Source organism: Phyllostomus discolor, chromosome 6, assembly GCF_004126475.2.
Source record: "Phyllostomus discolor isolate MPI-MPIP mPhyDis1 chromosome 6, mPhyDis1.pri.v3, whole genome shotgun sequence".
Taxonomy (NCBI): domain Eukaryota; kingdom Metazoa; phylum Chordata; class Mammalia; order Chiroptera; family Phyllostomidae; genus Phyllostomus; species Phyllostomus discolor.
The window spans coordinates 100,437,242-100,464,483 of NC_040908.2; the positions used below are offsets into that span (position 1 = coordinate 100,437,242).

Below are 27,242 nucleotides of genomic sequence, written 5' to 3' on the forward strand. Positions count from 1 at the left end.
GGTGTTGTACAGTCTAGTTTTGACAAATATATAGTGACATGTAACCACCATTGTAGTACATTGCACAGATTGTGTCACTGCCCAGAACGCCACCATGTCCTGCCTGTACTATGTCTTCTTTGACTCATCATTAATCCCCAATTGCCTGTGGGCATATGGTTTAGCATATAATACATATTCAAGAATTATTCAAGGATTATTACATATTCAAAAATTATTCATTTTTGAATGAATAATTCAATTAATAATTTTTAAGAACTTTCAATGGTACAAAAATCAGACTTCTTTTTTGCAACATAAATAACAGCAGAAAATATAACTGTGTTCTTAAATTCAGGAGTACAATATTGAATGAGAAAATATAGGAATAAATGAATACAGAAGCTATTAATTGTATTTTTAAAACATGACAGGTAACAAAAAATGGATAGAAGATAAAATATTAGAAAGAATTCTATATATTTGGAATTTCCCCTATTTCTCTGTCTTCATTCAGTCATAGGATAGAAGCTGTGAACTCCCCTTACTAAATGAAGACAGAAGTAGGGGAAAGTTCACCACTCATCCAGAAACCATCAGCTGCATGTTGCATCAGTCATGGACTTTAGATCTTGTAGCTTCCTGTAAGGGAACTGGATTGTGTGAGACATGAATACCTTAGAATCATCGTACCAGATAATTAAATATACTATCTACATAGTTATTATTACTATTATTATTATTGAAAATCAAATTTGGAAAAATAGAATAACTAAGAAGAGCCATCCTGAAGATGTAGGTATAAATCTACACTCTTAGGTGTGTTCACTGACTCCAAAGTCATACTTCCTCCTGCCACTAATAATATCACATATCATTATATCATTGTAGTTTAAATAAAAACAATTTTAAAAGATAAAATCAGAAATAAAAACACTATGAAGGGCAGCAAAAAAAGGAAAGTAATAGGCTAAATGACAAAATCAGAAATATTAAAACATCTAGAAATAGAATAGTTCAAGTAGTTGAGGGACAATAGGGCAGTTGTCTAAAAATATTTATAAAATTTAGATAAGTAGTATTTTACCTGTTTTATAAACAAGCATATAATGATTCAGTGGTTAAGTAACTTGTTCCGTTGTATATACCGCTTACAGATATGAAAACTAAGATTAAAATATAGATTTTTTGGCTCTAAATCCATGATCTGCCTAGAGCTTAAAATAGTATGGGATAACTCTTAGACTCATACACTTTTGTAGGGTATTAAAGTTGCAAGCAGTACCAAGTATTTAAAACCACTGTGTCATTTTTGTATCAAAAAGTATAAAAATTTATAATTGTAGATTCCATAATTTCCTGTCTGGGATTCTATATAGGGGAATTAACCCAATATGTGGAAAATGATATACATGAAGATAATATGTCAACATTGTAATTAAAAGAGAAAAAGTTAGAAGCTACCCAAATGTTTCACAATAAGACAATGGTTAAATAACACATAGTGCACAGGCATATAATACAACATTGTTTTTAAAAAGAGAAAATATTTATGTACTGAATATAACTATAATATTGGAGAACAAAATTACAGGCACATCATATTAAACATATGTAATCAAAATATAAGAAAGGATATACACAAAAACAATTGTATGAGGGTGATAAGATAGTATCTACATGTCTAGTTTTAGATACTTGTATTTTTTAAAAAGTTTTTAACTTCAATTCAACCAATCTCATATAGAGTTCAAAGTTTATGGGTTAGGATAGACATTGAATAAGGGGGAAAATTTAAATGAAGAATTACAACTTTAGAAGGTATGCATGACTTATGAATTGGTATTACCTCAATAACAATTGAAGAATCACTGAAGAAGCATTATGTTAAATTCCAAATATGTTTTTTCTGTTTTAATCCTCTATCAAAGTAAAATAAAAAAAATAAAAACAGCAAGTAATTATTATTTCATTGTGAAAGTAACAACTTCTTTTCATTAAGTTTTACTTTTTCAATTACAGTTTACATTAGATATCATGGTGTATTAGTTTCAGGTGCACAGGATAGTGGTTAGACAATCAAATACTTTACAAAATGATCCCCTGATATTTCTAGTACCCACCTGGCACCACACATAGTTATTACACTCTTATTGACTCCATTCCTTCTGCTGTACTTTACATCCCCATGACTGTTTTGTAACCGCCAATTTGTATTTCTCGATACCTTCACCTTTCTTACCCTTCTTCTGCAACACCCCCCCAGTCTAACAACCACCAGTCTATTCTCTGTATCTATGTCTTTTTTAAATTTTGTTGGTTTATTTTGGTTTTTAGATTGTACATATAAATGAAATGATATGGTATTTTTTCTGTGATTTATTTTATTTAACACAATGACCTCTAAGTCTATCCATGTTGTTGTAAATGGTATGATTTCATCCATTTTTATGACCAAGTAATATTCCTTTGTACTTATGCACCACCACTTTTTTATCCATTTGTCTGTTGATGAACACTTGAATTGCTTCCATAGCTTGGCTATTGTAAATAACACTGCAATAAACAAAGAGATAAATATATTCTTTTAAATAAGTGTTTTGGGTTTCTTTGGATATATACTCAGGAGTGAAATCACTGGCTCATAAAGTAATTCCACTTTTTAAATGTTTTTTGTAGAACCTCCATATTATTCCCACAGTGGCTGTACCAATCTGCATTTCCACCAACAGTGCTTGAAGGTTCCCTTTTCTTAACATGCTTGCCAACACTGGTTTGTTGATTTATCAATGATAGTCATTCTGTCAATTGTGAAGTCATATCTCATGTGGTTTTCATTTGCATCTATCTGGTGATTTGCATCATTGAGCATCATTTCATATGTTTATGGGCCAGCTGTACGTCTTCTTTGAAGAAGTGTCTATTCAGGACCTCTGCCACTTTTTAATTGGATTATTTCCTTTTGAATGTTGAGTTGTCTGAGTTCTTTATAAATTTTTTATATCAACCTTTTATCATGTATATCACTGGTGAATATGTTGTCTTATTCAGTAGATTGTCTTTTCATTTTGTTGATGGTCTCTTTTGCTGTGGAAAAAATTTTTAGTTTGATGTCATCCTGTTTGTTTGTTTTTTTTTGTTTTCTCTTATACAAGGAAAAATATCAGAAAAGAATATTGCCAAAAGAAATGAAAATGTAAAAATTTACTGCCTATGTTTGCTTATAAGAGTTTTAGGGTTTCAAATCTTACATTTAATATTTTAATCTATTTTGAATTTATTCTTGTATATGGCATAAAAGGGTGGTCTAGTTTTGTATTTGCATGTATCTCTTGTATCTGTCCAGTTTTCCCAACAGCATCTATTAAGTAGACTGTATTTATCCCATTTTATATTCTTAATGCCTTTGTCATATATGAATTGACCACACAGAAATTGGGTTAGTTCTGGTCTCTATTCTGTTCCACTGAACTACATGTTAATTTTTATGCCAGTACCACATTGCTGGAATCCTATATAGCCTTGAAGTATACTTTCATATCAGGTAGCGTGACACCTCTAACTCTGTTCTTTCTCAAGATTGGACTGACCATTAGGGGCCTTTTGTGGTTCCATATACATTTGGGAGGTTATTTATTCTAGTTTTGTGAAAAATGCCATTGGGATTTTGAGGGAAATTGTGTTGAATCTATAGACGTTATTGGGTAGTATGGATATTTTAATTATGTTAATTCTTCCTATCCATGAGAACAGTGTATGCTTTTATTTATTTGTGTTTTCTCTGTGTGCTTTTCTTCAGTGTCTTATAATTTTCTGGGTACAGGTTTTTTATCTGCTTGTTTAAATTCACTACTAGTTATTTTAGTTTTTAGATGCCACTATAAATAGGATTATTATCTTAGTTTCTCTTTCTGATAGTTTATTATTTGTGCATAAAAAATGCAACTTGTTTCTGAATATTTATTTTTTATCCTGCAGCTTTGCTAAATTCATTTATCAGTTCTAGTAGGTCTTTGGTGAAATCTTTAGATTCTTTCTATATAGTACCATATCATCTGCAAATAATGGCAGTTTTATTTTTCTCTTTCCAATTTAGCCTTTTAATTTTCCTGTCTGATTGCTATGGTTGGTACTTCCAGTACTATGTTGAATAAGAGAGGTGAAAGTGGATATCCCTGTCTTGTTCCCAATATTAAAGGAAATGCTTTCAGTTTTCCCCTGTTGATTATGATGTCATCTGTATGTTTGTCATATATGGTCTTTATTATGTTGAGGTATGTTCCCTCCATTCTCATTTTGTTGAAGGTTATTTTTATCATAAATGGGTCCTAAATTTTGTGAAGTGCTTTTATGCATCTATTGATATGATCACATGATTTTTATTCTTCATTTTGTTTCTGTGCTATATCATGTTAATTGATTTGTGGTCATTAACCAACCCTGCATCTCAGAAACAAACTCCACTTGTTCATGGTATATGATCTTTTTAATGTATTGCTGAATTTGTTTTGTCAATATTTTGTGGAGGATTTTTATCTATGTTCATCATGGAATATTGGCCTATAATTTTCTTTTTTGTTTTGTCTTTATCTGGTTTCGGAATCAGGGTAATGCTGGCCTTGTTAAATAAGTTAAGGAGTCTTCCCTCCAATTGAAATTATTGGAATAGTTTGAGATAGGTGTTAGTTCTTTGAATTTGTGGTAAAATTCACCTGTGAAGCTTTGTGTTTGTCCAGAACTTACATTTTGGGGGAGTTTTATTATTATTATTATTACTGCTTTGATTTTGTTGGTTATAATTGATGTAATCAGATTTCCTGTTTTTTCTTGATTCAGTCTGGGAAGATTGTATGTTTCTGGGAATTTATTCATTTTTCCAGATGGTCTAATTTGTTGGCACATAACTGTTCATAGTATTTTCTTATAATTATTTGTATTTCTGTGGTGACAATTGCCACTTCCCTTTCATTTCTCATTTTATTTATTCGGGTTCTCCCTCTTTTTCACAATGAGTCTGGCTATATAGGTTTATTCATCTTCATCATCTTTTCAAAGAATCAGCTTTGGTTTCATTGATCTTTTGTATTGATTTTTTTAGATGCTATTTCATTTATTTTCATTCTGACCTTTAGTATTCCATTCCTCTTACTCACTTTGGGCTGTGTTTTTCTTCCCATAGTTTATTTAGGTAAAAGATGAGATTGTTTGAGGTTTTTTCTTTTTATCTTGACATAGGCCTGCATTGCTATGAATTTCCCTCTTGGGATTGTTTTCATTGTGCCCCAATAGATGTTGGGACACAATTCATTTGTTTCAAGGTAATATTTTTTATTTCTTCTTTGATCTTATTGCTAACCCATTCATTGTTTAGCAGTAAGATATTTAGCCTCCATCTATTTGTGTGTTTTTCAGGGGCTTTTTTCTTGTAATTGATTTTGAGTTTCATACCATTGTGGTTTCAGAAGATGCTTGATATGCTTCAATCTTCTTAAATTTAAAGAGACTTCTTGAGTGGCCTAACATGTGATCTCTTCTGGAAAATAGTTCATGTATACATGAAAAGAATGTATATTGTGATGCTTTAGAGGTGAAAAGCTCATAAAGTATCAATTAAATTTTTCAATTAATAAATATGTAATTTAAGGCCATCGTTTCCTTGATTTTCTGTCTGAAAGATCAATCCAGTGATGTAAATGGAGTATTAAAATTTCCTTTTATGACTATGTTACTGTATATGTCTTCCATTATGTCCATCATGATTTGCTTTATATATCTAGGGGCCCCTGTGTTGGGGGCATAAATGTTTACATGGGTTACTCCTTGTTGGATTTTTCCCTTTATCATTATATAGTGTCCTTCTTTGTCTCTTATTATAGCCACTGTTTTAAAGTCTATTTTGTCTGATATAAGAATTGCTACTCCAGCTATTTTTTGTTTCCATTTGCATGAAGTATCTTTTCCATCCCTTTACTTTCAGTGTGTGTGTGTCTTTCAATCTGAAGTGAGTCTCTTGTAAACAGCATATATGTGGGTCTTGTTTTCTTATCCATTCAGCTACCTTGTGACTTTTGATTGGAGCATTTAGTTCATTTACATTTGCAGTGATTATTAATAGGTATATATTTATCTTTATTTTTCATATTTATGTTTTTGTCTTTCTTTTTTTAAACATGTCCTTTTAATATTTTTGTAATACTGGTTTGGTAGTGATGAACTCCTTTAGCTTTACTTGTCTGAAAGTTCTTTATTTCTCCTTCATTTTAATGGATAGCCTTGCAGAGTTAAGTAGTCTTGATTTCAGGTCCTTGCTTTTCATCACTGAGTATTTCATGCCAATTCTTTCTGTACTTACATGTTGCTGTTGACAAATCATGTCATGCGTTTATGGAAGCTCTCTTGTAAGTAACTAACTCTCTTTCTCTTACTGCTTCTAGATTCTCTCTCTGCCTTTTACTTTTGTCCTTTTACTTATGATATGTCTTGGTGTGCGCCTTTTTGGGTTCATCTTGTTTGGGAGTCTCTGCACTTCCTAGATTTGTGTGTCTTTTTTCTTCACCAGGTTAGGAAATTCCAGTGATTATTTCTTCAAATAGGTTCTCAGTCCCTTGCTCTCTCTCTTCTCAGTCTGGTATCCCTAAACTGCAGATGTTGTTAGATATCATGTTGTCCCAGAGGTTCCTTAAATTATCCTCATTTTTTAAATTCTTTTTTCCTTTTGCTGCTCTGCTTGGGTGTTTTCAGCTACCATGTGTTCCAAATTGCTGATGTTATCCTCTGCATATATAACCTGCTATTGATTTCTTCTAGTGTATTATTTATTTCAGATATTATATTCTTCATTTTCATGGTTTTCATGTCATTTTTATATTTACTATCTCTTTGTTGAACTTCTAAGTTCATCTACTCTCTTCTTAAATTACTTGAAAATCCTTAAGTATTGCTTTGAATTATGTATCTGGTAGAGTGCTTGCCTCCATTTCATTTAGTTCTTTTATTCTGGATTTTTCCTATTATTTCATTCAGGCATGTTTCTTTGTCTCCCCATATTGGATGCTTCTCTGTACTTTTTTCTCTGTATTAGGTAGATCTGCTAAGTCTCTCAGTCTTGGTAGTGTGAGTTTACATAGTAGGTATCTGGTAGAGCTTACTGGTATAGTCTTTCTGATCACATGAACAAGGTGTTCCAGGAGTGTCCCTCATGTGGGTTTTGTTAGCCTTTTTGTTGTAGTGGAATCTTGATTTCTGGTGGCCTATCCATGTGTAGGGTTGACCCACAGGCTGTCTGACTGTCACACTGATCCCAACCACAGGGTATGAGCTGCTGTATAAAGGCTAACTCCACAGAGCAAAATTTGTCCTTGCAGTATACGGTGCCTTCCAGGTTTCCTTTTTGGTGGCCACTTGTGGAGCTAATCAGGTTGTGTTCTGATGTGGTCTGAAGTTCACCACCAGTTTTGTCATTCTGTGGCCTCTTGGGAGAGACTTACACAGGTCAATTTCAGATGCTTCCTGTGACTTGCCTTGAGCTACTTGTTAGGAGCTACTGAGTGGTCCATGATTGTTGGCTGCCTCTGTTCTGCTTAGGAGCACATGGAAAGGTCCTAGCTGCATAACAAGTCCAGCTTCCATTAGTACTGAGCCTGGGCAGTTTAGCAAAAGTCCCAAAGCACCCCAAAATCTGTTTCCACCTGCCAACTTCCTGTTAGCCTCAGTCACTGAAAGAGCTTCTGGTGGTATGCTAGTTTTGTGAGACAGGTTCTTAGTGAGTCACCATGTAGGGTTGAATATTCACCAGATTGATACATATTCAAACTTGATGTCAATGCTGGGTCTGAAGTCAGTCAGCAAAAGTCTCAGGATTCACTAAGGCTAGCCACCACCCACCTGGGCCTATCTATGTACCTTGTGGTAGGGCAGGGTCTAAGGAAGTCATCAGAATGAGGTCAGTAGAGTTCATAAGGCTAAAATATATTAAGATTTAGTTGTGTGGAGGGTGGGCTCTGTACAGGAATGATGGTCCCAATTAAGTGTGCAAAGGAAAAAATGCGCTAATCCCAAAGCCACACAACTCAGTCTCTCCCTGTGTCTCTGACACCTCCAGAGTTGGACAATTTCCTTGAGAGCCTTACAAGAACAGCACTATGGGCCTAGTCTTGCTGCCTCTAGCATATACCTCAGCTGTGTGCACCAGGTAGGAGGGACGGGCCCCCAGGGAGTTGACAGGGTGGCCCTAGTGCTGCTCCCCAGGCTAATGCCATATGGAGGGATGAGCTCAACACAAGAAAGATGGTGTTTGTGGATGCTTGGGAGAGGAACTCAACACAAGGACATTGACAACTGTCCTTCTACCTGTCTTTCCAAAGCCACACAACTCAGTCTCTCCCTGTATGACTCTAGTTCCCTATGAGCTGCCATCCCTCCACTAGAATCCAAGATGAGTGCCTGTGAGCAACATTTTGTGTGTTTGCCCTTTAAGAGGATGTCTGGGTTTCTAGCAGTCTCCTGCCTCACATACATTGGTAGACTCACCCCACTGATTTTCACAGCCAGATGTTATATTGGCCCCTCTTCCCAGGACATGTGATAAGGAGTCTGGCATGGAGTTGAGTCCCCTTGCTCCTCAGGGCAGACCTCTGCAGCTGTGATATCTCTCTGGATTCTCAACCCCTTACATGTTTGTGAATCCAGCCCTTTTCACTTCTCTGCCCCCTCTACCAGTGTCAATGTGACTTCTGTATATCCTTAGTTATAGGACTTCTGGTTAGCTAGTCTTCAGGTGGTTGGTTATCCAGGTTGATCGTTCTATAATTCAGTTGCAATTTTTATACAGTCCTGGGAGGAAATGACTGTAATTGCTACCTGCTCTGCCACCTTGAATAGAGAACTCTACTTCCAAATGAAGTCCTTCAGCTCACAGACACAACAAAAAACCAAATGTGTAGAATCCAACAATCCTAATCCTACTTTCAGATGAAGGCTTCCCCAAATGCCTCTTTGTTTACATGCTAGAAAGGTATGATGTGTGGATATTTTTAGATTTTCTTCTAAGTTTTACCTGGTGATGGTAGGATTGTTTTTTTCCCCTCACAATCAGTTGCTTGGGAAATATTTTATCTTTTTAATTTTTTGGTGATTAATCAGAATATCAAACATTCAATATTTAGAAGTCAAGAATTTGTATTAAAACTTATATTTGTATCAAAACCTGTGATTTGCTTAATGTAATCAAACTCAACTCCTTCAAATTGATATATTCCATTAATTTAAAATAATTAACCCATAAAAAAATTGAAACAGAGAACTGGAAATCATATATATCACTGGAAAGGGAAAATAAGAGTTTGTTCATCCAGTGGCATCTCAGTCTATTTTATATTTTCAAAATAACTTAGATTTCTTTAGTTAAAAATATGCTCAAAAGCCAAGCAAGAGAAGTCAGTTCTCAAAATTGGGAGTAATGGGGCCAATATCATATAAAAGACAGTGTTAGAGGAGTCCAGGTTAATCAAACCAATTTCTGAAGTTTAGTCATTCGGCTGTATGGCAGTTAGCTCTGTGTAGAGACAGAGATGTGAAGTAGGAATTTGATTATCATAGCAACCTTTTAAAATACATTAGAGATATATATCTCTAATGAATTATATATAAATTAGATCTCTATATAAATTAGAGATCTGTGAGGATCTCACAGATCCTCTAGAGAACCCAGGGTTCTGATATATACACAGGGTAAAGAGCTAAACTGCTTCAATTACTTTAAGAAGATTTTATTATAGGTGCTAAATGGTTAAGAAATTACTGAGTTAAAATAACAGACTTAAAGGTGATCTTTCAAGAATGACTACATAAAGTCAAACTATAGGGTCAAGCCATAAGGGAAGAAAGATGCAGATGTCCTCTACAAGCAGGAAGCCACAAACCCCAGAAGCACACTCCACTGCCATGTTTTGGAAGCCACTATGATCAGGATGGCACTACATTCAGGAAGCTACTATAATCTGGAGGCTTCTGCTATTTTTGTCGGTTGTAGAATCTCACCATGCTTGCTGTGATTTGCACCAACAAAATAGATGTCCTGTGCCCTGCTTCTTGACTCCTATAAAGCTAATGGTTAGATAGCAAGTCATTCATTAATGCTGCCACAGCAGGGGGAAAGAAGGAAAAATAATGACTCCATTACTATGCTTGCCTGCAGAAAAGCAGAAGCCGTGGACATTTAACCTCCATCTCACTTCTACATTCAAATATCAGGCATGTGCATCTGACCGGCTGACCCTAAAGCATAATGAAATCCCTAACTGCAAGGGACTCTTGGAAATATAGTTTTTGTTTCTCCATCTTCTTTAGTACAAGAAGACACACTAGAATGAATATGAAATGGATGTTGAACACTAATGTACCATATCCTTTTGGTTATTCAGTATCCATATACATGCTTTTCCCAATTCAACAACTCCCCAAAAGCAACAATTAGCAATGGTGATGTTCCATACTGACATAGTGTAAATATCTCATACAAATGAAAATGTACTCACTATCTCCCTGAGAGTGAGACCCAAAGAAACTTCTGCCAGTCAGTCTGTCTATCTCAGGGTAAAAGTTTGTTCCTTCTTTAATGAATATATTAGAAAGTTACCTACCCATAGCTCTTTATATATAAACATCAGAAGAAAGGAAGGTACCTGAGTTATTTAATGCTATATATGAAGAAGTACAAGGAAGAAAATGTAGCTATTACAGTCTTTACTTCATAAAGCTGCACTTACAATTTGTGACTTCCTTCCTTCTCTACCCATTTCTCACTCCCTGTGCCTCCAGTCAGCATCTAGGCAAGTAGAGGACTTTAATAGAGCATGGTGATGCAATATTATTTTTTCTGAGAGATAAGATCTTATACTGACTTCCTATAGCCACAACAGGAAATGACAGTGCTAAGCATGTTCTAGAATAGCTCAAGTTTCAAATAAACTCCTCACTGCCCACATTATATGGCAGCAACTATGCCTGAAAGAGAACATGAAAAATGTGGTGTTTGGCTTTCTAGCCTTTACAGTAGACCAAGCACTTGAAAGAGGATGAAATGTATTCAGTGATACACTTTTTTCACCACAGCAATTAATTGGGAAAAAGAGAACTACTTTTCCATTATCTTAGCCACAGTAAAAACTGTTCCTCCATGCACTTATGCATAGTTAAGATTTAGTGTCTGAAAAAGTTAAGCTTTAGGTACACAGAAGCAACTACTAAATCTCTCAAAGGAATCAAGTTTGGTATGAGACCAGCCTCATGAGTTCATAACCACGAAAAGTCATCTCAATGCACAAATTGTGCTGTGACAACACCTCTCCCTTTGTGCCACACCCCCATCATGTAACAAGGTGATTTTTCTACATTTAGACCACTATCATGAGGGCTCTGCCACTTCTTCTCTATTAAACCCATACACCTGGTATGATTAACCTTTATGCCAGGACCAAGAGGAAATTCTTCATTCTTCTGTCTCAGATAATTCACTCAAATTCCATGACTTTGAATGGTAAATTGTTCTGATGGCCTTTGAGAGAAGAGCACTTCTTCAATTTCTTTGAATGATTCTTCCTTAATGTTCTTCATGCTACCAAACTGCAAGTAGCACCTTTTGCTGCTTTGCTCAATATTGCTCAGCATAGATGCAATTGGGTGGTGACTAAGACTGTGATTTTGGCCTCCTTAGTAGGACCTCTTAATTGAATGATACAGGAGTCATTTCCCACAGATGGGTGTGAGAAAATTTTTTTAAAGTTCAAATGATCACAAGCACAGAGGGAATTTTAAAATTAATCTGTCATGTGATAATTTGTTGACAGGTTAGTTATCGAAAAGATGTGGAACAAGAAGATGCAGCAGAAACAATCAAAACTAGGGGAAATGAGTCATCTGTCATCCTGACAGGATTAGAAGGAAATACATTATATCACTTCACAGTGAGGGCTTATAATGGAGCTGGATATGGGCCACCTAGCAGTGAAGTGAGTGCAACTACCAAGAAATCCCGTAAGTGACCTGGGCTTTTTGTTTGTTTCAGACTAAAGGGAAACATCTTTCATCTTTTAACATTTCTGAAAGCCATGTGAGGTACATAATAAGCAGAGTTGAAGGGGAGTTTTGATTCATAGTCATGCTTCATTGCTTAGATCTGAATTCCAAAACTAGCTTAGAAAATTCTGCATTCACAGGAGATAAAGGTTATCTTCCTGTGAAACAAGGCTAAGCGATTTTGACATGAAAAGGAGATAAAAGGAGCCAGGTTTAAAAGCTCAGGAGAGGAACTATTAAAATGACACTCCCGGAGCAAAACCTTCCTTAGCTGGAAGGAAGCCTATGGTGTCAGCCAACTATTAAACACACAAAACTAAAAGGCAAGGATTTAAGTGAGAAAATGTATTTAAGACTCCTTGTCAGTTCTTTACCTTTTTATTTTGCAGCCCCTAGTCAAGCACCTAGCAACCTCAGGTGGGAGCAGCAAGGCTCTCAGCTTTCTCTGGGCTGGGAACCTGTCAGACCGTTAGCCAACGAATCTGAAGTCATGGGCTACAAGGTCAGTGTTTCTTTACTCTCTTGGGTAGACACTCGTCTCAAAAGCTGTTATTGTGAAGATGTACAATTAATAAGGCATAAAAAGACTCATTAACCTACCAGTTTTTTCTCCATCATTTTCTATCTGTATCCCTAGAAAGGGCGCTTCTGCAGTGAGGAAGCCACAGTGATCAGAATCAGTTTCTGCTGCACAAGGCATAGGAAAGGAAGGAATGGGTAGGAAAAGCAGCAACGATTCGAGTAGAGGGCCTCTAAAGCAGTGTCAGAACCAGCAGAGCTAAGGCAGAGTGCCCCGGCATTCTCTCCCTTGAAGACATGCTGTACTGGCAGAGGACAAAGACTGGATGACTTAATTTGATGGAAAGATTTTCTATTAGCATAGGAACAGAAAAGAAAAAAATGCTAAGGGCAGCACAGTGCATGGAAAAGAGTTCATGGAGAGAGGCAGAAAGCTCCAAAATAGATATAACATTTCACATAGGGTCATCCTGTTTTGTGTCAGTGAGAGATCTGGAAATATGAAAATGTTTAGATAGTTGTTCCTGAATAAAACTTTGTCTCTGATTTTAAAATATATGTAAGCTATATGTTGAGTTGGCTGAATTTTAAATTCTAGTCCATACATCAGATTCTATTTGTTGTCTTAAAGTCCAGACAGAATCACTAGTTGAATATTATTTGTAGCAGAATTGAAACATATTTCAATGGTAAAATTTGACTGAAAAGCATTAGTTAGCTGACTTTTCAACTACCAGAAATGGTAATATTTTGTATATAAAGTGAGAAAATCCCAAAGCTTAAAAACAAGAAGTAAAAGTGGAATCTATTTTTAAGGTAAGTACAATAATATCCAGTAAGATTATTTTGAGACACACACCACAGCATTTCTCACAGACTGTAATCGGTATGGATAGCAGCCACCCTCACATTCAAACACGCACACTCCAATCTATCATAATCCTCAGGGATATTAAATTAGACCTTTTGCAGGAGGGCAGGTAAGCTATTTTCTGAACTGTTTTCTTAGTCCTTTTTTTCTATACCATTCCCTCTGTCCTCACAACTTGTCCCCCAAAGCAAATATACTCTTCAATGATTAGGGATAGCAGGATGACCAATAAGAGGGACAGACCAGCCAAAAACAAATCTATCATTAGATTTACAGCAAGCAATCTCCCAAACTGGAGTGGCACATAGAACACAAGAAGAGCTAGATGAAAGCATATGTTACCTGGAAGACCCATTTGGATTTAGGCACCTCTCAGCTGAGAAGAGAAACACCATATGACCTGCAGAATACATGAGGTTTAACAATGGTGTCCCCGGTCAAATGAACCTATTCTTTGTTCACAGCTTGGATACTTCATCTCTGTCATTGCTCTTCCTCTTCATATGTGACTGTCTCTCCAATCAGGCTATGTATGAGTGAAGGCCAGGACCCTGTCTTACTCACCTTTGTATCCCCAAGTGCTGCTAGAATGGAGCAATAAATGCATTAATTTTTGTCCCAGCTAGAGGTATCCATCAACATAAACAGATGTTTTTGTTTGGTTATTCAACTTAGATATCAGATAGGGCTTTCCAGACTCTTGAGATACAGGTACACTTGGATTCATATTGTGTCCCATGCTCTGTGGAATTCTGAAGCCCATGTATGTTTTTCTCCAGTTTCTCAAGGACCCTAAAGTCTATGGCCATTCCAGTCTCATTGATTTCCTGAATCTCAGAGCTTCCCTTTATATTATATTTACTCAGCCTCTTTCCTGTGATTCCCACAAATTAAAAGCCTCACATATGATGGCTGATACTATCCTCTCTCTATTTAACTATGCTTGAAGTATTTCATAGTAAAACAATTAAGACAGAAGTAGTGTAGGGGGACTTCCGGGAAGATGGAGGCATAGGTGGATACACCGTACCTCCACGTACAACCAAGATTAGAACAACAACAATTTAGAGGCAGAATAACACCCAGAACTGATAGAGAATTTATCTGAATGGAAGTTGGACAGCCAAGAAGTTTAAGTAGACCCGTTCATCCAAACCAGTAGGAGGGGCTGAGAGGAGGAGCAGAGCACGGAGAACAGGGAGAACTGGGCGCATAAGGCAACCGGGATCACGTAAGCCATCCAGGGCCCGCAAGATCCCAGCGGGTGGACCCTGAGTACGCAAGCAGCAACTGGCGGACCCAGTGAGGCTGTGATTGTGAACCAGGGCAGAGCACTCAACCCAGGATCCCAGGGAAGGGACTGAGATCCCAGGAGAAGGGAGCTACTGCCATTGTTCCCTCCCGCCCCCACATGCAACATCACAATCTAGTGACTGGGGTGCCCAGCCGCGGTGAACACCTAAGGCTCCGCCCCTCACCATAACAGGAGCAGCCTGTCTCAAACAGAAAAACAGATCAATGCCCCAGGGCTGATCCTTTTGAGCGACCAAGAGGTAGCCAATCTATCAGATGCACAGTTCAAAACACTGGTGATCAGGAAACTCACAGAATTAGTTGATTTTAGGCGCAAATTACATGAAAAAATACAGGTTACCATAAAAGAGATGAAGGAGGATGCATGGAGAACCAATAGTGATGGGAAGGAAACTGGGACTCAAAACAATAGAGTGGACCAGAAGGAAGAAAAAAAAAAAAAGGAAAGAATGGAGAAATAAGAATTCAAAAAAAATGAGGAGAAGCTTAGGAACCTCCAGGACATCTTTAAACGTTCCAACATCTGAATTATAGGGGTACCAGAAGGGGAAGAGGAAAAGCAACAGATTGAGCACGTATTTGAACAAATAATAAAGGAGAACTTCCCCATTCTGGCAAAGGAAATAGACTTCCAGGAAATCCAGGAAGCTCAGAGAGCCCCAAAGAAGTTGGACCCAAGAAGAAACACACCAAGGCACATCATAATTACATTAGCCACAATAAAAATGGAGAGAATCTAGAAGCAGCAAGAGATAAGGGGACAGTAACCTACAAAGGAGTTTCTATCAGACTGTCATCTGATTTCTCAAAAGAGACCTTACAGGCAAGAAGGGGCTGGAAAGAAATATTCCAAGTCATGAAAGACAAGGACCTACATCCCAGATTGCTCTATCCAACAAAGCTCTCATTTAGAATGGAAGGGCAGATAAAGTGCTTCTCAGATAAGGTCAAGTTAAAGGAGTTCATCATCACCAAGCCCTTATTTTATGAAATGTTAAAGGGACTTATCTAAGAAAAGAAGATAAAGAAAAAACATGTATAGTAAAAGGACAGCAAAACTCACAATTATTAACAATCACACCTAAAGCAAAACCAAAAGAAACTAAGCAAATAACTAGAACAGGAACAGAACCACAGAAATGGAGATCACATGGAGGGTTAGCAACAGGGGAGTGGGAGGAGGAGAGAGGGGGAAAAGGTACAGAGAATAAGTAGCCTAGATTGTAGGTTGAAAATAGATAGGGGGAGGGCAAGAATAGTATGGGAAATGTAGAAGCTAAAGAACTTATAAGTATGACACATTGACATGACTAAAGGGGGAGATATGGGTGGGAGAGGGTGTACAGGGTGGAGGGGAGTGAAGGGGGGAAAATGGGACAACTGTAATAGCATAATCAATAAAATATATTAAAAAAGAATTTAATAAACTTACAAGAAAAGAAGTAGCATACATTTTGTCAAATATATATCAGGCTTTATGGAAATTTGGAGGAGGGAGTGTAAACTGAAAGACACATAACACAAGTAAACATCTGAAAATTGCCCATAAGAAAATTTTGTTCTTTTTAATTTTTTAACTATAGTCACTATGCTGTACATTATTTCTCCAGGACTTATTCAAGATCCTGTTCATTTTGTTAAGTATAGTTGTTATATAATATTATTATATTAGCTTCAGGTATGCAATACAATGATTTCACATTTATATACCTTACACTGTGATTACTACACCAAGTCTAGTAACCACCTGCTACCATGCAAACTTATCACAATATCATTGACTATATTCACCTTCACTTCTTTCACCCATTCTACACCCCTTCCCCTCTGGCGACGATCATTTTGATCACTGTTTCTATGTGTCTTGTTTTGCTTTGTTTGTTTGCTTTCTTTTTTTTTTAGATTCCACATATAAGTGAAAATATATGGTATTTGTCTTTATCTGACTTATTTCACTTAATACACTCTAGGTTTATCCATGTTGTTGCAAATAACAAGATTTGATGCAGTTACTCTGGAAAACAATATGGAGATTTATCAAAAACTAAAAACAGATCTACCACAGCCTAGCAATTCCACTTCTGAGGATTTATCTGAAGAAAATGAAAACACTTAATTTGAAAAGATATATGCATCCCTATGTCCATTGTAGGAAAATTTACAAAAGCCAAGATATAGATGCAGCCTAGGTATCCTTCAATACATGAGTGGATAAACAAGATCCTATTCTTAAAAGTGCTTTTCAGCCACTCTATAGCCAATGGCTTCTCACTGGCTCCTGTGGTTGAACTTCCTTTCACCCAGATTCCATTCATCTTGCTGACTTCTTATCACACAACGATTGCCAATGGGGTTTCAGAATCCTCACCCTCTATAATGAAGAGTAATTGTCTCTATTTACTATTCCCTAAATGCTCAGTTGGTGAATAGGCCTTTAATAGGATCCATCCTTTTTAGGGGCACTTGTGAGTAGAACCAGCAAACATTCATTTTGTTATATTCTGAAGCACACTCACCCCATTATTCTGTTACCATCTGACATACAGATTAGCTCTTTCCAAATTATGCCTTTGAGAATAAGCACTTCTGCATTAATGTTTTGCTTAGGAAAATCTCTTTGGATAATATACTGCTTTTAGTTTGTTAAGTAAAATTTGAGAATAGTCTTGACAATACATTGGACAGTTTCCTGTATGCTTAAAGATACTATAATCACAACTGCCAATCTATAAACATAGAGATTTTCAAAGTACTCCTTGACCTCCTTACTGTCAATAACTATTTCTGGAATGTCTTGATAACTCCTTAACCTGCTTATATCTCTCATTCTTATTCTTCTTTTCTGAATCAGGATTTTAAAATGAGCCAAGATTCTCTGACACACCTAAGACTAACCATGAATTTAATGTATCTTTTCATGTAGTATACATACTTACCAACTCATAGCACTACATCTCCCTAGATGTATTAATAAAAACCACATATAATCTCAAACTCCTTTTGCTACCATTAATTGATATTTTTTCTTCTTTTACCTTTTCTTCCTAAATCTCAACTGATCCACAAATTTTTCTTCAACTCTGGATTTTACAGCAAAATTAGATTTGCATTACCAGCTGCACTTTTCTTTGTCATAAAAATTGTAATTTATTGAACCGTAATAACAATGTCTGCTAAAATAGTCACTCCCCTGTCAATCCTCACCAATTTACATACTTTCACATTGCCATATATTTTCTTTCTAATTACCTCATGTGGATGATCAGAATTCTAATTCACTACACAGCAACAGTCAAAATGAGAAGCATAAATTCTGATACAAGTCATTTTTAAGCAAAAAGAACCTGCCATAAACATCTTTCAAAAAGTGTTTCTGATTCCCCAAAGCTTGATTAAGTACCCACTTTGTATATTGCTTTGCCACCAAATATGTTTCCTACTGCAGTAAATATCACACTTCATTGTATTGTTACCCATCTCCACTGTGTGTTAGACTACAAGTGCCACAAGGGCAGAAACCATGCAGTCTTGTTCTTTGGTGAGTCTCCAGTATATAGCACTATGCCTGACCCACATAAGATGCCCAATAAATATTCCATAATGCTCTTAGCACTTTGCAACTACATAGAAGCTATGGTTTTCTTTCCTATAAGAACTTCAGTAGCTACCATTATTGCACGTGTTATACTTTTATACAAAAATTACTCTCTGAAGTAAATTTAAATCCATGAATGTTAAAGGAAGTGAAATGGAGGGGGTATGCATTACCAGAATGTGGAAGGAAAGATCAAATACAGTTATAGTTCAATATATAAAAATACCAGTAATACCTTTATAAAAGTATTTTTCTTGTATGTAGTTAGTTCAAGCTAAAAACACATTTTTATAAGAAAGTAGTATAAATTTTTGTCTAGTTTTCAAAGCCAGTTCATATTTTATGAAGGAAATGTGAAATGCTGATGATTGACAATTGTCAATAATGAAGCAGAAGTAGCTTTCTCTTATCACATTTCCCACGCACTAGGTCCTGTGTGAGGTATTTTACATGCATCCTCTCATTTTATTCCCCTAACAAGCCCTAAAATAAGTGTTACTATCTCTACAGTAGAGGCACTTGAGGTTTAGAAATATTAGTAACTTGCCCACATTTGTCCAAACAGGAATGTGTAGGAAATTGTTTTTATTTTGCAGATTTGTTTTGAATCCAGATCCGTATGATGCAAAGCCATTGCTCTTTCCATTACAAATCAATCATGTCATTATACCAACAATTATGAAAAAGCACACAGATGATGAAACTGAAAAAAACTACATTTTAATATATCTTAACTGTTACTTGATTATTAGACAAAAAATATTTATTGGAAGTAAATGAGTAGAAACAATTCAATATAGTGAAATAGCTCTGAGCTTATCATCAGAATACTAACATAATGTAATTTCTATCCTAACTAGTCACATGAGCTTGTATAAATCACATAACCTCTATGACTTTAATATTTTGATATGTAAACAGGATAATTCTGTATCCTAATTTGTTGCTCTGAAACTCTGCCATGAATACGTATTCAATTCTAGTACCATGGATATCCAAAAAGGTTTAACTTTGCTATCCAATGTGTATAAATGCCAGTTTACCAAAAAGCAAACAAATGTAAAAGTAAAAATAATAAAATATTTAATTTCTCAGCCATTTTCTACATTGTTAAGAGTATACTATTTATATATTTATCATTTTTTTACTTCTTTCAAATAATTTAAAGATGATAGCTTTGACTGCTGCTCCAAGTACTGTTTATTTCACCAACCAGGAATAAGACTCCCAAGTGTCTGCCCCCTTGCTACATGCTTCTCTAGCTTCCTTTTTCACCTGTCTTTTCATAAGTCTTCTCCCCATACCCCAACGATACGGTTTCTTATTGCTTAGATGTACATTTTAATCTCCTTTTACCTCTTCCTACGTAAGCTCAGGCATCACCTCCTCTGAAAAGCTCCCAGACTAAATTGACTCTTTCTTGTGTACTTTCATAGCACCTTCTATATATTTCTAGTTGCAGCATATAGCACATATATTACACTTGCTTGTGTATCTGTCTAAGCTATAAGATCTTGAACTTAGCTCAGAGTGTGACATACAGTAAACAGTCAATTAACCTTAAAAATCCTCAATTAAATATCAAATATTTAAACCCCTGTTATTATTTCTAGGTTTTTTATAGGCAAGAGGGCCACAGCAACAATCAAATTATTGAAACACAGAAACCTCAAGCAGTAGTACCACTCCCTGATGCTGGTGTCTATATTATTGAAGTTCGAGCATATAGTGAAGGAGGGGATGGAACAGCTAGTTCCCAAATCAGAGTACCATCATATTCAGGTAAGTTTTGACATAGTAGCCTTAATTTGATGACTACCAAAAATATCAATATGATATAAACCTCATCAAAATTAATATGATAGATTGCATGGTTCAGAGATTTTGAAGGTTCTCTCCTACACTTTAATTTCTATATCTTCCTCTGATTAACACAGACCATGGTAGTCTGCCCAAAATTGCAGAATTTCCATAAAGCCAGAAAAGAGGTTACATTTTCACTTAATGTTATTAGAAGTGAAACTCCCTTGCCTTTCCTGGTCCTAAGCAGTACTTTGCTATTTGGGTTTTGAAATATTGCTTATAAACTGGTATTTCTCTAGTTTGGCATGCCTATTTCTCTGTTGTCTTGACTGACTTCATTGGTAGATAATAGAGAGTGAGGAATTGGAAAGTTCAAAGGGATTGCTTTTAACATTAAAATTTGATCATGTTTATTGACTTCAGAATAAATTACAAATTTTAGTGAGCATAATTTTTGTTGTTTTGAGGTTTTTTAATTCAGTTTTGACAAATAACATTGTGTAAGTTTAAAGTGTACACTGTGTTAATTTGATGCATTTATATTTTGCAAAATAATTACCACCATAACTTTAGTTAACACTTTCATCAAATCATATAACTGCTATTTCTTTTTTGTAGTGAGAATATTTAAAATCTATTCTGTTAGCAACTTTCAAGTATATAGTACACTATTGTTAACTAAAATCACCATGCTGCACATTAGATTTGCAGAATTTATTTAAAAATTATAGTTATTAGCAATATTAATAATTTCTAGCTTTTACTGATCTCTTATTATATGTCAGTATGGTGATAATTACATTATATACATTATCTTATTTAACCTTAGTAACAATCACATGAGGTAGAAGGGATTACAAACTCACATTTTACAGATAAAATTGGAGTATCTTGCCTAAGATCACACTAAGTGGAAGAATCAGTATTCAGATCCAGGAATGCTTGTCTCTAAGGCCACATGTCTTCACCACTCCCATCGTTATTACACCATCAAGGGAAAACTGGTTAAAGGAAGGGAAGATGGCACAAATTTGGATTAATGTAACCATTTCTTGGAGGTAGTCAAAATAAGAAGCAACAGATTTAATTAAATATGTAAATGTCTACCTAAGAAAGTTTTAATCAATTTTCATTAAAGCCTTGTAAAAAATGTGTAATAAACATTTCCTTAATGAGTAGTTATAAACACTGTTTGTTGAGCAATCATTCCCAAGCATATTTGTCTTTATTTGGTTTAACACCACAAGTATTACATATAAATTTTTCTGATGCCACAAAGTGAGATAGGAAATAAATGTAGGAAAGAAAATAAGAAGATACATTGGAACTTTAAAGAAAAAGTTATTGACATAATCCTTGATAAGTAAACTCTTGCATAAAAATACAAATGAGATACAGGATATTATTGAGATAATTAATAAAACTTGAAAAATGTCTATAGATTAAATAATATTACAGCAACATTAATTTTTAGGAAAATTATACTGTACCTTATAAGAAAATATTTTTAGAAACTATGCACAAAAGCATTTAGGGGCAAAAGTGCATTCTTTCTGCAATTTATTCTGAACTGGTTCAGGAAAAAAAGTATATATTTACAGAGAGAATAATAAAGCAAGAATAATAAAACATAAACATTTAAAGAATCAGAATGAATTATTTGTTCTATTCTTATTACTTTGGTACATCTAAAATTATTTCAAAAGGAAATATTAAAAGTAAAAATACATAAGATTTAGGAAATCTGACTTCAGAAATTCATATAAAAAGACTTAAGAATTTAAATATGTTGTGGCCACAGGCAAAGTTAATGTACTTTATAATTCATTTACAAAAGCATAGTTTCAAGAGCAAGAGAGGCAGTAATGTACAGACATTGATTAGTTCCCAATTGATCTGTTTAAATGTGAATGTTTTATCTTGAAGAGCACTTGCAAAGACTAAAGACTATTTTGAAAAGTGAAATAGATGACAACTGTCTTTGCTTCATAATCTCAAATTTCTAATAACAAGAATACAAAGAGCCTTTGCTGAGCCCTATACTTATGTTCTTGGTATTTCACTAGGTATTTTCATATATTATTTTACCCTACGGCAATCTCATGAGTTAGTAGTTTATTTTTCTCTAACACTCCAAAGTTCCTCCCACACACAATCAAATTCTAAAGTATCATCTGAATTAGATCAACCCCATTTTGGAAGTACTTATAAAGACCTTGATTCTCCCATTTTTATTTTAATTAACTCAAAACTTCCATTTCATGAAAAACCAAAAGGGTCAACTTTTATGTTTTAGTTAACATAGTTTGTTCAGTGCAACCATTTCCTGGGTTTCCATAAAGTAAAAACTCACATTATTATGTATCTTAGACCATAAAACATGAGCAGTGATTGGTTTCATCCTTACTTTTCAAAAACTAAAAGCCTAAGAAGTTGAGTGACTTGCTCAAGTGAAATATCTAGTTAGTTTTACAGCTGGGACTAGAATTTAGTTCGGTGTTGTTGTTGCTTTATGTTTTCTTTTATTTTCATTTGTTTGTTTTGTGTTATTAATCCAAAATAATGTTTTTGTTTTGTGGATTTTATGTGGAATTTGAGATATATACTCCATTTAGCATTCTGCAAGTAAGATGGTTTTACAAAATGCCATTTAGTTGATTCAACAAGGACACAGCCACTCCCACATAAATAGAAAACATGTTTTCACAGTTTTTATTTAAGTACTCATGTGCCACTCTAGCAAGGCTTTGTCATCATGCCTTTCTGTACAAGTCACAATGTGTCTAATATTCTCCCAATATGTGGATTCATAGGTTTTAGTAGTGCCTTACCTACAAAAATGTTCAAAGCAAAGATTTGTTTCTTTTATATGTGTGTGGCCTACCAAACAAATGATTCTTCAGCTCTTAAATAAACATTTGACTCTATTTCTATAATTAAAATCATACCCAGCATGCTTTAATACTTAACCTGGCTAGACAGTATACCTTGACAGAAGAATCATTCCAAAATTGAGTGCTAGATTTTATTACTAATCTATCATTAAGGTTTTAACCAAGGCCAATCACTGTTTTAAGAGAGAGACAATATAAAAGAGTGTCTGATTCCACTAATCCCTAGCTCAGTGACTTTAAGCTAGTTTTATAATCTTTCTAAGCCCAATTCCCTCATCTGCAACAGGGGGATAAATAATAGCACTTATTGCACAGCAATGTTGTGAGGATCAAAAAAGATAATATGTTTAGAGGGCTTACTTAGCACACTGCATGGCATGTGCTAAGCATTTGTTAATATAAATCAAGATGAAGGCACTTCAGAAGACTTCTGGCTTGAAAACCATTCCTAAAATTAGATCTAAGGGTAGTGCTTAGTTTGTGATTATGCAGAGATATTGAAACTACTTCAAACTAATTAAATAGATCACTCAGTTTAATCAAACAGACACCTTATACATTAACTGCAGACACCTTATACATTAACTCCCTTCTTGGTCTCAAGAAGGAAGGACTTCTTGAAGTTAGATGAAAGATAGATCTCCTTTGCCAGCTTTGGTAAGAATCCAGAATTTAAGCCTATTTAACTAAAACTTCAACCCAATAAAAAACTTTTAAATAAATTAAATGATATGATATCAACTAAGTTGAAAAATTGGCTGAAGTAATTAAATTATAAATTCTTATTGCCACAAACCTTTATAAATTATTTTTGCTCCAAGCTCTCAACTAGGCACTATAGAAATCCCTTTATCATCACACCTGCAATGTGGGATGTTTTCCATCAGTGCATCATTGGTGAAACTTACACTGAGTCTCCTGGTCAGATGCGTTTGCTGGACATGACATTGCCTTCTTAACACAGTACTCCGTAAAGCATTTGGGAACCCCAGACAATGCCTTGTTTCATAAATACTAGAAATACTCTCATCAGAAACAGGACCAGTGTTGCACTCATTTACCTTACATACCTACAAACAGCTCTTTCCTAGCTCAAGTAAAACCAAAATAATTTGCTCCACTTATTGCTTCTCTTTTTTCACAGGTGGAAAAATCACTAGTGCTCAGTCAACCCTCCACATTATCTCCACGTCTTCATCATCAGTAATGTTGCTCTTGGCTTTGATGATTCCCTCAACCTCTTGGTGAAAACTGAAGACTTAATTTGCTTTTCTTTGCTTTACCTTGATAATAGCAGTGAATAGTGTAGTGTAAGTGGAGATCCAGGACGCTGAGATCAGCTTTAATAACTTGGGACGACACGTGGTGCACTTATAGGAGGTTGGGGGGGGCGGGGAATGTTACTCATTCAGCAGGTTTTTCTTTGGTTTTTGTCAATGGAGAGGACAGTTCTTGGTCCAATAAAAATATGCAGATTGTTTGTAATGATTATTTTTAAGCAAGTGTAATTTTTGTCAAATGTATTCTTCACTTTTTTATATGTTGGAATTTGATTTTATAACTAATGACCCTAAGTGTGTGCCATCTGTTTGTTAAGTGAATGGTTTCTAGCAGATCTGTTTCAAACACAAATGCAAAACTAAGAATAAAATGTTCGGTTGAGACTCCAAATCTACTCTTTCATTTTCCCTTTGACCAATATTTCAATTGACAAAACGGCATGAGATATGAAAAATACTTCAGTTGTGTGGTCCATTATAGGATAAGTACATAAAAGTATTCTCAAAAAATATTGTATGATTGCATAGTGAAATAGCAAAATTTGTCAATGTGCTATTCTATATGCATCTTAGAGCAGGTTATTAGGATAGGGAATAAGCCATTTATATTAGTGCAAGATAAATAGAAAGTGAGTCCAAATGAATCTAAATGATGTTTTTCCATCAAGTACTATGTTATCTAGTTGCAAATATAGTAAATGTTTATTTTTAATAATAAAATATAGTTTAAAGTCACAAAAATATGATTATTAAAACTGCAGACACTGACTTGCTGCAAAGTGTGCTAACTTGCAAATGAAATGGATACAGACACAGCTTCCCATTTCCCCACCTACTGCCAAAGTACAGGTTGAATTAGGTCCCAGATTTTCTCTTAATTGCAAATAATTTAAAGGACAATGAAAATTGTTGTGCAAATAATTACATATATATACAGTTTGCAAGTTAAAATGATTCAAATATAACAAATAAGTTTTCATTTTTTAAAACAGTTCCATGTGCACATACCACTTATAAAGTCTTACCAACTGTTAAAATAAAAAGAATCTCTAGGATAAATTGGTTTTTAATTAAACTGTAGAAACATGGGTTCAGTACAAGGTGAGCCTCGTTTGCTATTTCAAATAGTCAACCTGGACCTAATTGATCCTAGGTGGTTGTTAGAAAGTGAGATTACAGGTTTCCACTTGGTGATATCTCACAGAAGTTCTACCCAACATGAGAACTTTCCAGAGCTCACATCACACCTAAGAAGATGCCTGTGGGATAGTAATCACAAAGTCATAACCCAAATAACTGCCTGGATGTTAACAGGTGATGTTAATATGAGAATAAAATGCAACTTCTCTTATAAAATCTAAAACTGTTAATTCAACTTCCATCTTTAACACCAAGCAAAATGAAGCATATTGAGCTCAAACTGGTGGCTCTAAAGGTTAATTCTGGTAGAATCAGAGGAGAGATTGGAGTTTCTGTTCTGAATATGTAAAAAAATTGGTTTCAGAGCCATAGCATAACTATTTACGCTGGTTACGCCTTTTCTTTTGGATGAATTATGTCCAAGATGCCCCTAACTAAATAAGAAGTGATAACAGATTGTTACAGTAAACTGAAGATTGTGAATCTTGAAGTCAGTGAACAATGGTGACCAAATGGCCTTCCTTGAGCACCTCCTCTGTAGTGGGAGAGGCTGGCTTTGCAGATAAAGGAATGCTGACTATTAGGCAGACAAATTGTGGGTTTCCTCAAGTGTAGTACAGCTTCCAGGAGCAAAATGTGCATCAGAAAAAATGCAGCAAGAATATTAAAGAATGGGCAATAATTTTGACTTCATATTTGATTGATCAAACCATTTTCTTCATTTTCCATGGTGTTTTATACATGACTTAGCGGAACTCTTATAAAACAAAGCCCCCAGAGACGTAATGTCAGTACATGGCAAATTCAAATTAACCAGTATTTCCAACTAGCTGATGGATGGTACATATCTGACAGAGTATTTAAATATAGAATGTCTGATGTTGTATTCTTACAGGAATCAAAGATACGGGATGTTTCTACTCTACACACAGAATATGTATTTTGCATCATAAACCTACTTTTAAAAATAGGTTTGAAATGTTTATGTACTTATATATTGCATACTTGTTACTTTGTAGAAAACAAAACAGCATTCCTTATCAAGGTACATTAGTTGTCCATTGCAATACTGAGTGAGCTTTTTCTTGGATGGGATCATAATCACACAGTCTTAAATCACTAAAGAGACTGTATTTTTATATAATGTCAATTGAACTATGAAGACAAAAATGCTCTTCACAATTAAAAATTCCATGAAGGTGAAACTTTTGCATATTCAAATTAAGGTACTGTGGACCCCATGTGAAATCGTTAAATATATTGTATACAGTCTGTATATATGTACTATATATATAAGGGTATATACCATGTGGAAGGCACAGTTGGATAATAATTCTGTGTACTGTTCTTGTAACATTAGATCTTTTTAATAAATAATTCTCTTTTTATTGACTTTTATCTTCTCTCCTGTCAACTCCATGAATGACTATTTATTTCACACACAACACAGTATGCTCATGATTATGGACATTTTCACACTAAAAGTGTCCTTGTCCATAGGTGTCCATAGGTGTCCATGGTAGCTTCAACTTGATAATTGGAAGCTATACCAAAGAATAAACTAAGTAAATAAGAGTACAGATGGGATATATTCATAGTTAGACTCATGATTTGTTTTTTTTCAGGAAGGACACTTTATTAAATGATTTTTTAAAAGAGTTTGTTAAATGCATACTTCGGCTTCTGTTTGGAACAGTATATCTGAATCTATCCCAGGTAGCATTTTCCTAGATAGTCATTCACTCTTTGGTTCTCCCTTAGCACTATGTATA

The 27,242-nt window shown here is 35.0% G+C and overlaps 1 protein-coding gene across 1 annotated transcript in view; it reads left to right on the top strand.

Annotated features, from left to right (window-relative positions):
* The window catches only part of CNTN5 (contactin 5), a 1,221,314-nt gene extending 1,194,446 nt beyond the window's left edge, over positions 1–26,868 (top strand). The window contains exons 22-25 of the mRNA XM_028517441.2: positions 11,826–12,012; positions 12,444–12,556; positions 19,967–20,135; positions 24,195–26,868. Of these exons, the coding sequence (XP_028373242.1) occupies positions 11,826–12,012; positions 12,444–12,556; positions 19,967–20,135; positions 24,195–24,298 (573 nt within the window). The 3' untranslated portion in view covers positions 24,299–26,868. The remainder of the gene's footprint in view (positions 1–11,825; positions 12,013–12,443; positions 12,557–19,966; positions 20,136–24,194) is intronic.
* The last annotated feature ends 374 nt before the right edge of the window (positions 26,869–27,242 follow it).